Source organism: Leptopilina boulardi, unplaced genomic scaffold (assembly GCF_019393585.1).
Source record: "Leptopilina boulardi isolate dan_hultmark-lab unplaced genomic scaffold, ZJU_Lbou_2.1 LbouV2_373, whole genome shotgun sequence".
In the NCBI taxonomy this organism is placed as follows: domain Eukaryota; kingdom Metazoa; phylum Arthropoda; class Insecta; order Hymenoptera; family Figitidae; genus Leptopilina; species Leptopilina boulardi.
In genome coordinates this window covers 173,619-185,168 of record NW_026137944.1, presented here as the reverse complement: position 1 = coordinate 185,168, position 11,550 = coordinate 173,619, and the positions used below count along the sequence as shown (strand labels likewise).

The window sequence follows — 11,550 nt, the reverse complement described above, 5'->3', positions numbered from 1 at the left end:
CATTAAATTCAAAGATTGTCGATTATATTTCATATATATAATGATTTTCACCTTTTAAGGTTATATTTAATTATAAATGCCCGTAGACATTTGAAATTATATTAGAGTAAATGCACATATATCTATTGGTGATATTTGCGATTTACATTTTTATTCTAAATAGTTATAATAATAATATGTGCTCACATAACATTCCAAGAACAAGGCCCGAGTCCGTTCCCATCGCATTATGCTGACGATTGAATTTTTATTATCAAAGTATTGTGTTAAAATTTACGAAAAGTAAATTTCAGCACAATTCAAAAAAAAAATTAAATTTTTAGGTACCACCGTGACAAACCACCGTGAATATTCCCGTTTTTGTCCCCAAAAACTAAAAGCGATGGAAACGAAATCGGGCTTAATATAAAAAATTAGTAAACAATTACATATGCAAAAAAAAACGAGAGAATAGAATCATTAAGTTTTCCTTTATAAAGAATTTATGCTGATTCTTTGTCTGGACGTTGGTGCCAGAGAATCGGATGTGGAGTATCAGGTTTCACTGATAAGGACCAAGGAGCTGCACGTGCAGTCTCCGCGGTCCAGACGCAGGTCCCCGCAGTCAGTTCGCTGGTTGTTCCTACGCGATTAACATCCCCATTATATTCAGTAAAGAATAATTCTCCCTTTTTTTTCAATAGTTAACACGCGCGAACCGGGAGTGGGTGAAGTGAAGAAGGAAAAAAAAATAGTAATAAAAATAAAATTATGTGTGAAATTGTGGGAAGTGGTGCATCCGACCATCGAAAACGATTGTTGGCCCTTCTTGAGAAGGTGAAGAACATGAAGCCGGCAACTGACCCGGAGGAAGTGGAACGTGCTCCGGATGAGGAAGAAAAGGGGCGCATAAGCAAAATTGCTGCGTGCATCCGGGTTTACAACCTTTTAGGGAAAATTGGAGGAGAAAGGGGGTAAGTCGATTATATATATGGGCAAATCCACAGAACCGGCCGATTTTTACTTATCAAGATGAAAATTTTCCAAATAGCAAGCACACCTTTTATTTATGGTTTACTTTCTTTAAAATATATTCAAGAACAATTATCTTCTTGCGTGATTCATTTTATTTTAATGCCGTTTGAGTTAAAAGCCAAAAACGAAAATATTATTTTTCTTCTGGAAATTATAATTAAAAATGGCATTTCTTTGTTTTTTTTTATATATTGTTTGAAATATGTGCAAAACAATTTGAATAATAAAATATGATAAAATACAAATAATTAATTTTTTAATTATCAAAAATAAATTATTTATATTTTATCATATTTTATTATATATTTTATTTATTAGCATTTAATTTTTTATTTCTGTAAATTAAATTGTTTACTTACTAATTTTGATATTAACTATTTTAACCAACAAACTGACATTATTGACATCGATTTTGATATAACTTTGAAAATAAAACAAATGAAAGGATAATTCATTTTTCACGATTAACTAGTTAAATTTCGATAAATTTTTTTTTATTTTTAATTTTTAGACGTTATAAATTGAAAATATAATTTGGCGTTTGCATACAAGAATTATAATAATGTCTTTATATAATCACACATGTTTTCAACTCATCATATTTTATCCTGTAGTTGTGCTACTGAAAAAAGGCTAAGTTGAAAATGGTTCACGCTTAAACATAGAGTGATAATTATTGGAATATTTTCTTTAATTCTGATTGCACTCTATTCTATGATACATACATTTGTTCGTCTGTTCACAAGCAATAAGCTCCAATTTGAAAAATTCAAATCGAATAATCGCCGCAAAAGATATTTACAAAAATGTATAGACATTTCATTATTATAAAATAATGAGTAACGCTACTTTCAACGACTATCATTTCTTTTTATTTAAGAGCACATATTTTTTATTACTTTCAAAACATTCTTCAATAAGTAAACTATAATTCACCACAGTTTGGAATTGTTCGGATCTATGCCGAACAAGTTATATCTATAAGAATTAAAATTTATACCTGGAGTAACACCGTAAATTTCATTTTTTAAGTTACTTAATTCGATTTTATTTTTTATAAAAGACTAGAAGGTTCACATTTATTCAATTTTCTTATTTCAATAGGTTCTCAGAGATATTACAAAATGGTTGAAGTATGAAAATAATTAATATAATACTTCTAAAATAGAAAAATATATGAGTAACATGAAATCGGCCGGTTCTGTGGATTTGCCCATATATACATTAATTAATAAAATATAATGATTCTATAGTAAAATTTAAAAAATTATTATTTTATAATAACATTCGAAAATTATAATTTAGCAATAAAATCTGTTAAAATTAAAATTTTCACAATACGATCCCGAAAATAATAACCTTATAATAAACTTTGAAAAATTATAATTTGATGTGATCCGAAAAATTATAAGTTTACAATAGAATTTTAAAGAAATTATATTTTATAATAAAATTCGAAAATTATAATTTAGCAATAAAATCTGTTGAAATTAAAATTTTTACAATAGGATTTTGAAAATAATAATTTTATAATAAGATTTTAAAAATTATAATTTGATGTAATCCGATAAATTATAAGTCTATTACAGATTTTTTTTAAAGAAATTACATTTCGAACGTTATAATTTTGCAACTAAACTTTAAAACTTTAGAATAGGATTCCTAAAAACAACAATCCCATAATAAAATTTGAAAATTATAACTTTATAATAGAATTGCAAGATTATAAGTTTATAATAAAATTTTAAAGAAATTATATTTCATAATAAAATTCGAAGATTATAATTTAGCAACAAAATCTGTTAAAGTTAAAATTTTTACAAAAGGATTTTGAAAATAATAATTTTATAATAAAATTTGAAAAATTATAATTTTGATGTAATCCGAAAAATTATAAGTCTATTACAGATTTTTTTTAAAGAAATTACATTTCGAACGTTATAATTTTGCAACTAAACTTTAAAACTTTAGAATAGGATTCCTAAAAACAACAATCCAATAATAAAATTTGAAAATTATAACTTTATAATAGAATTGCAAGATTATAAGTTTATAATAAAATTTTAAAGAAATTATATTTTGTAATAAAATTCAAAAATTATAATTTAGCAATAAAACCTGTTGAAATAAAAATTTTTACAATAGGATTTTGAAAATAATAATTTTATAATAGAACTTAAAAAAAAAATATAATTTAATGTAATCCGAAAAATTATAAGTCTATAATAGAATTTTAAAGAAATTATATTTCGAAAATTGTAATTTAGCAGTAAAATCTGTCGAAATTAAAAATTTTCACAAAAGGATACTGAAAATAATAATTTTATAATAGATTTTGAAAAATTATAATTTGATGTAATCCGAAAAATTAAAAATTTTTTTTTTTTTTTTTTTTTTACAATAGGATTTTGAAAATAATAATTTTATAATAGAATTTAAGAAAAATTATAATTTGATGTAATCCGTAAAATTATAAGTTTACAATAGAATTTTAAAGAAATTATATTTTGTAATAAAATTCAAAAATTATAATTTAGCAATAAAATCTGTTGAAATTAAAATTTTTACAATAGGATTTTGAAAATAATAATTTTATAATAGAATTTAAAAAAAAATTATAATTTAGTGTAATCCGAAAAATTATAAATCTATAATAGAATTTTAAAGAAATTATATTTCGAAAATTGTAATTTAGCAGTAAAATCTGTCGAAATTAAAAATTTTCACAATAGGATACTGAAAATAATAATTTTATAATAGAATTTGAAAAATTATAATTTGATGTAATCCGAAAAATTAAAATTTTTTTTACAATAGGGTTTTGAAAATAATAATTTTATAATAAGATTTTAAAAATTATAATTTGATGTAATCCGAAAAATTATAAGTCTATTACAGATTTTTTTTAAAGAAATTACATTTCGAACGTTATAATTTTGCAACTAAACTTTAAAACTTAAGAATAGGATTCCTAAAAACAACAATCCCATAATAAAATTTGAAAATTATAACTTTATAATAGAATTGCATGATTATAAGTTTATAATAAAAGTTTAAAGAAATTATATTTCATAATAAAATTCGAAGATTATAATTTAGCAACAAAATCTGTTAAAATTAAAATTTTTACAAAAGGATTTTGAAAATAATAATTTTATAATAAAATTTGAAAAATTATAATTTGATGTAATCCGAAAAATTATAAGTTTACAACAGAATTTTAAAGAAATTATATTTTGTAATAAAATTCAAAAATTATAATTTAGCAACAAAATCTGTTAAAATTAAAATTTTTTTACAAAAGGATTTTGAAAATAATAATTTTATAATAGAATTTAAAAGAAATTATAATTTGATGTAATCCGAAAAATTATAAGTCTATTACAGATTTTTTTAAAGATATTACATTTCGAACGTTATAATTTTGCAACTAAACTTTAAAACTTTAGAATAGGATTCCTAAAAACAACAATCCCATAATAAAATTTGAAAATTATAACTTTATAATAGAATTGCAAGATTATAAGTTTATAATAAAATTTTAAACAAATTATATTTCATAATAAAATTCGAAGATAATAATTTAGCAACAAAATCTGTTGAAATTAAAATTTTTACAATAGGATTTTGAAAATAATAATTTTATAATAAGATTTTAAAAATTATAATTTGATGTAATCCGAAAAATTATAAGTCTATTACAGATTTTTTTTAAAGAAATTACATTTCGAACGTTATAATTTTGCAACTAAACTTTAAAACTTTAGAATAGGATTCCTAAAAACAACAATCCCATAATAAAATTTGAAAATTATAACTTTATAATAGAATTGCAAGATTATAAGTTTATAATAAAATTTTAAAGAAATTATATTTCATAATAAAATTCGAAGATTATAATTTAGCAACAAAATCTGTTAAAATGAAAATTTTTACAAAAGGATTTTGAAAATAATAATTTTATAATAAAATTTGAAAAATTATAATTTGATGTAATCCGAAAAATTATAAGTTTACAACAGAATTTTAAAGAAATTATATTTTGTAATAAAATTCAAAAATTATAATTTAGCAATAAAATCTGTTGAAATTAAAATTTTTACAATAGGATTTTGAAAATAATAATTTTATAATAAGATTTTAAAAATTGTAATTTGATGTAATCCGAAAAATTATAAGTCTATTACAGATTTTTTTTAAAGAAATTACATTTCGAACGTTATAATTTTGCAACTAAACTTTAAAACTTTAGAATAGGATTCCTAAAACAACAATCCCATAATAAAATTTGAAAATTATAACTTTATAATAGAATTGCAAGATTATAAGTTTATAATAAAATTTTAAACAAATTATATTTCATAATAAAATTCGAAGATTATAATTTAGCAACAAAATCTGTTAAAATTAAAATTTTTTACAAAAGGATTTTGAAAATAATAATTTTATAATAGAATTTAAAAAAAATTATAATTTTGATGTAATCCGAAAAATTATAAGTCTATTACAGATTTTTTTTAAAGAAATTACATTTCGAACGTTATAATTTTGCAACTAAACTTTAAAACTTTAGAATAGGATTCCTAAAAACAACAATCCCATAATAAAATTTGAAAATTATAACTTTATAATAGAATTGCAAGATTATAAGTTTATAATAAAATTTTAAAGAAATTATATTTTGTAATAAAATTCAAAAATTATAATTTAGCATAAAAATCTGTTGAAATTAAAATTTTTACAATAGGATTTTGAAAATAATAATTTTATAATAGAATTTAAAAAAAAATTATAATTTAGTGTAATCCGAAAAATTATAAATCTATAATAGAATTTTAAAGAAATTATATTTCGAAAATTGTAATTTAGCAATAAAATCTGTCGAAATTAAAAATTTTCACAATAGGATACTGAAAATAATAATTTTATAATAGAATTTGAAAAATTATAATTTGATGTAATCCGAAAAATTAAAATTTTTTTTACAATAGGGTTTTGAAAATAATAATTTTATAATAAGATTTTAAAAATTATAATTTGATGTAATCCGAAAAATTATAAGTCTATTACAGATTTTTTTTAAAGAAATTACATTTCTAACGTTATAATTTTGCAACTAAACTTTAAAACTTTAGAATAGGATTCCTAAAAACAACAATCCCATAATAAAATTTGAAAATTATAACTTTATAATAGAATTGCAAGATTATAAGTTTATAATAAAATTTTAAAGAAATTATATTTCATAATAAAATTCGAAGATTATAATTTAGCAACAAAATCTGTTAAAATTAAAATTTTTACAAAAGGATTTTGAAAATAATAATTTTATAATAAAATTTGAAAAATTATAATTTGATGTAATCCGAAAAATTATAAGTTTACTACAGAATTTTAAAGAAATTATATTTTGTAATAAAATTCAAAAATTATAATTTAGCAATAAAATCTGTTGAAATTAAAATTTTTACAATAGGATTTTGAAAATAATAATTTTATAATAAGATTTTAAAAATTATAATTTGATGTAATCCGAAAAATTATAAGTCTATTACAGATTTTTTTTAAAGAAATTACATTTCGAACGTTATAATTTTGCAATTAAACTTTAAAACTTTAGAATAGGATTCCTAAAAACAACAATCCCATAATAAAATTTGAAAATTATAACTTTATAATAGATTTGCAAGATTATAAGTTTATAATAAAATTTTAAAGAAATTATATTTTGTAATAAAATTCAAAAATTATAATTTAGCAATAAAATCGGAAGAATTATAAGTTTTTTTTTTTTTTTTTGGAAATCTTAAGAAAATTACGATTATCCTCTAATGGTTGTAAAAATGATGTCCCAAAAATGTACATTCTTTAATGAAAGGTTTCTGGTGGAGTTTGGCGACTGGGGGCGGGCGCCTGTTCGTCAGGATGACCAGGCGCTTTGGCGGCTGGACCCGGCCATGCGGGGCAGTGGCCCCAAGAAGCAATACTCTCGCAGCCAATGGCACCAAGAGTACCGTTGGTGCGAGAGTACCCGGGGATACGTCTGTCGTGGTTTCTGGGCTACTGTGAGTAGACTTTCACTTCACACCATCAGCTCGCCTCTAAATTTTTATTTTATATGTTTCTCTTTTCTCTCTTTTTTTTTTTTAGTCTAGATTTGCTGATCCATCATTGATAAAAGAGGCGATGGGGGACTTCCCCGTTCTTCAGGGCTGGTGGGTTGCTGACAGGAGTCACACTATATGGTGAGTTTTTTTTTTTTTTTTTTTTTTAAATTTTTTTTTTTTTTTTTTTTTTTTAGGCAACTTTCTTTAAATAAATGAAAATTAATTATAAAAGCTTTCCTTTTTTAATTTTATTCCCTTTTTCTCTTTTTTTTTTTTTTCTTTTTTTTTTTTTTATCAATTTCAGAGCCACCAGCGACACTGGTTCCCTTCTGTATAATAAAAACAATTTAGTTTAGGATTGATTAAAATCAATTTTAACTGTTCATGCTATAACTTTCAATTTCTTCTTTTTGTAAGCATAGCTTTTGTTAGGAACTTAAGGGGGGGGAACCTTCAACGTTTAGAAGCTTCGATACAAGGTAGGTGAAATTATTCTATTCTCTCTATTCTTCGAAAATTAATGACGACAACAATTATAATAATATCGGGTGGAGTTCACCCGTCAACACTATTATTTACCTTTACAAAGCTTTCCACGATCGGCCTCTCCATCAACCAGGCACTGACCCAAAACTCCCACAACTCATTGGACAGGTGATGATGTCTCATTAGAGCACATCTGCACCCAGTCCTTTGACAACGTGGTAGGAAAGGATGTCTGGCAAATTATTGAGGGCGGCCCAAGTGGCAGTTCGGCGGTCAGACCACGTAAGCCTCCCTCCCTGAGAGTTCTCTGTTTATTTACATGAGAATGTGCTAGGACCTGTCCTGACGGTGCTGAAATTGATTAGAGAAATCGATCGTGGGCCTTCATGTAAAAAAAAGGCAAGATAAAACTCAACAACAAAAATCGAAACAGGAAAAAAAAATTTGATTAGATATATATACACATACATATACATGCATACACATAGATATATATATAGGTAAAATTTGTGCATAGCATACTATATTATTCTTCAACTAAACTGGTTGAAGTTTTTGTATGGGCAATACAATTACCCTTTTTAAGCAGTTCTTCATTGGTAAACTGACACTAATGGCGGGTGGTGATGATGTTGTCGATGATGTTTTTGATGATGTTGTTGATGATATTTTCGAAATTTCGAAACTCTTAAAGTTTAGGTGTCAGGATCGGGCTGTTGATGTAGTGTTTTCGATCGTTTCGTGAGTCGATAGTTGATGGCGTGACACAAGTTCGTCAGCTGTTGAGGTCGTCTCCGGGAATTCTATTCCTTGTTCCAGATTCACTAATGTTGATGGGATTTCCTTAGATCTCCGAACACTTGAATATGCATCTTGATTCCTTAAATTGTAACCTTCTTTCGGAAGGGGGTTGGTCTCATCCCTTTTTAGTTTACTAGTGATAATATTGATCTTTCTGGCGACCGAGTTTCTACACAGGAGAAGAAGGATGAAGATGCTGAGAAGAATCAATCCTCCATATGATCCATAAACAAGAATGGACTGATGGTTCTTCCATTTACGCTGCATCGCAAAATCCTCTAACTTTTGCTCCAATTCTTCTAGAGTTTTGGAGTTGGTCTCGAAACTGGAAATCCTTGATTTTGTTCGGCTGCTCTCTTCAAATTCCATCGTAGTCGTTAAATGGGAATAGGTAGAAAATATACTTGAAATCCGTTTTAGATCCAGGTGTAACTCGGGTTCATATAGAATCTCCGTTTGGCCTACCTGAGTCGCTGTTGCTGGGATGGTTATATCTTTTGTTTTTGCTGAACATCCTGGGGCTAGCCTTATTATCCCAGTACCTGTGATATTTATTTTGATCGGATAAGCAGAGTGGCAGATTATCAGTAACACTTCCGGCTTGGCCACGGAATAGAGCCAAGCTGCTAAGGTCCGCAAAGGTTTCCAAAAAGATTCCAAACTTGAGGTAATTCTGATATCACAGGATCTTAGTACTTCGTCCGTGGGATTGGTCATCAGCGATACCTCACAGATTGGTCTGTTCTGAAGGTCATAAATGGGTGATCCTTTCAGACATGCATGAAACGATGTCGTTGTTCTACAATTTTCCCAATCTTCATTTTTGAGTAAGAGATAGGTTCTTTGCTCTTTGTCAACGATTAAGTAGTCGTATGCAGGATTCACGTATGCCCTGACGGATCCATTTTCAAGTTCACCTTGAAGGGTCGGCAGTGGATGTAGTTTGAATGCTGCATATTTATCTTGTTCCAGGAGAGGAATGTCTATCAAAATTTTGATTTTGTGGTCCTCGCATAGAATACTGGTTGTGGCTACTTGAATTAATTCATCAACGCTGACCTTGGGTCCAGGTATGGGGAAGATAACATCAGTGGCGTTATTTCTAATGTCGTTGAGGATAGGTCCCAATTGTTCTGAAGATAAAATTCCAGGATGAAGATGTCCTCTTCTAGCATCGTGAACTGCGTCTAGCATTGTTGCCGTCGTTCGGATGTTGTGATCAAGTCCCAATTTTATGGCAGCCAGTGTTTTGTCCAGGAGTTTGGAGTATTCTTGGAATTCAGAATGTTTAAATTGTCCATTTAGTTCTTTGTTCAGGGTGTCGAAAGATTGGTGTAGTTCCTGCAAGACTTCGTCGTGATGTTGCACCTGACTATGCAGACTTTCTAATTGAGTAGCTGCCTGCAATAACTCGCCGAGCGCTTGGCCGATCGCTCTAACGCCAGTCAAACGTTCAAAAACGTGAAAAAAATGAAAAATCAAAATTTTGATTTTTGAAAAGTGCAATCTTGTAGGAAATAAGATGGCGCATCTTTTTTTCCTTTGAGATTTTTTGTAGATCAAAAAATAGAGTTAATATATGCAAAACACTTAAAATTTTTATTTCACAAATTTCATTCAATTTTTAAACATAAATCACAGTATCTTTGACAAATTTCAATGAATCTTATTGAACATAATTAAAAATATTAAAATCATCAATTGTTTATTTATAATTAATTGTAAATGAAGACTTGTCAATAATAATGTTTACTTACCTTTGTCGACATAAAGTGAGTGGGGAACTTCAGAGTTGAAGAAACTTCCAGTGAGACATTTGTTTATCATAATGTAAGGAAGTTTTTTGTAAAATATAAAAACAATTTATCAACAACTTTAGAAAATATAGAACGTTTAAGAAAACATGCGCGACGCGCTAGCGAGTCTCCGCGCGGAGAATTGCACACAAGAGTTAAAAAGGACGTTATGTTATGTTGTGATATATTATGTTTTGAAAATGGAGCCAACATACTATCTGTTTACTTTTATTCGAAAAAAATAAAAATGCAAGATTTCTGAATTTAGTAAGTCTCCAGTCTTATGACAGTTAGGTAGCACGTTAATTCGATGAATATTATTTATTTAAAAAATGTGTTTTGAAGTTCCTACAAATTGTGGCAGATATAAAACAAGAAATGAGATTAGCTGGAAGCGTAATGAATCAAAATTAGCAAAAAATCAGGTACATATATTGTTTTTTTTATTATTTTATCGTTTATATTTTAAATTAGTGTTTTCATCTTAGTTTTTTTATTTTATTGTATTTATTTTAGTTGCTTTATTATTTTTTATAATTTTATTATTTATTATTAATTATTTTATTTGTTTTCTTTATTTTAGTCTTATGGATAATTATATTTAAATTGTTTGAAGAATTTTTAATATAGTATTTATAAAATAACATTAATATTTCAGGGTAGGGAATACATTTCACAATCAAAAAAAGTAATTCCCGCTAAAACATTTAAAATTCTTGAGAAATGCTGTATTAATATTTGCTTTAAAAACATCGATGCAGATATTCAGGAACAATTTTTTAACTCTTTTTGGAAAAATGCCGGAGATTACAAAACACAAAATTATATGTTAAGCAGTCTAATGAGGAAAAAAGTACTATGTGAAAATTCTGAGTACAAAGGTATCGTCACATCATGGGAGTACTACTTTAACTTTTCGTCTACTCGTTTAAAAATTTGCCAAAAGTTACTGTGTAATTTGTTGGATATAAAGAAAGGTCGATTTGCATCTATTCAAAAAAAGTTAATAAACAATGATTCCTTAAAAGATAATCGTGGAAAACATGGTAATCAGAATGTACTTTTAACCGATGAATTAAAGAAAATGATTTATGATCATTGTTTATTAATCCCTCATTCTAATTCTCATTACTCTCTTGAAAAAACAAGTTTATTATATTTTGAAAATTCTGATCTTGATGTAAAAAAGCTATATAAACTTTTTCTGGAGTACTATACTACTAAAACAGGCGATTCAAATCCTCCAATCACAGGGTCAACTTATCAGAAATATTTTAATAAGAACTTAAACTTTAGCTTCAAAAAGCCACGAACCGACGTATGCAATCTTTGCTTTGAAAACAGAA

The 11,550-nt window shown here is 26.2% G+C and overlaps 1 protein-coding gene across 1 annotated transcript; it reads left to right on the top strand.

Moving 5' to 3' along the window:
• Positions 1-742: 742 nt before the first annotated feature.
• LOC127287826 (uncharacterized) lies at positions 743-7,178 on the top strand. The gene is made up of 2 exons (XM_051314947.1): positions 743-953; positions 6,893-7,178. Exons 1-2 carry the CDS (start codon positions 751-753, stop codon positions 7,167-7,169), a joined length of 480 nt encoding a protein of 159 aa, XP_051170904.1. The 5' UTR covers positions 743-750; the 3' UTR covers positions 7,170-7,178.
• Positions 7,179-11,550: the final 4,372 nt, after the last annotated feature.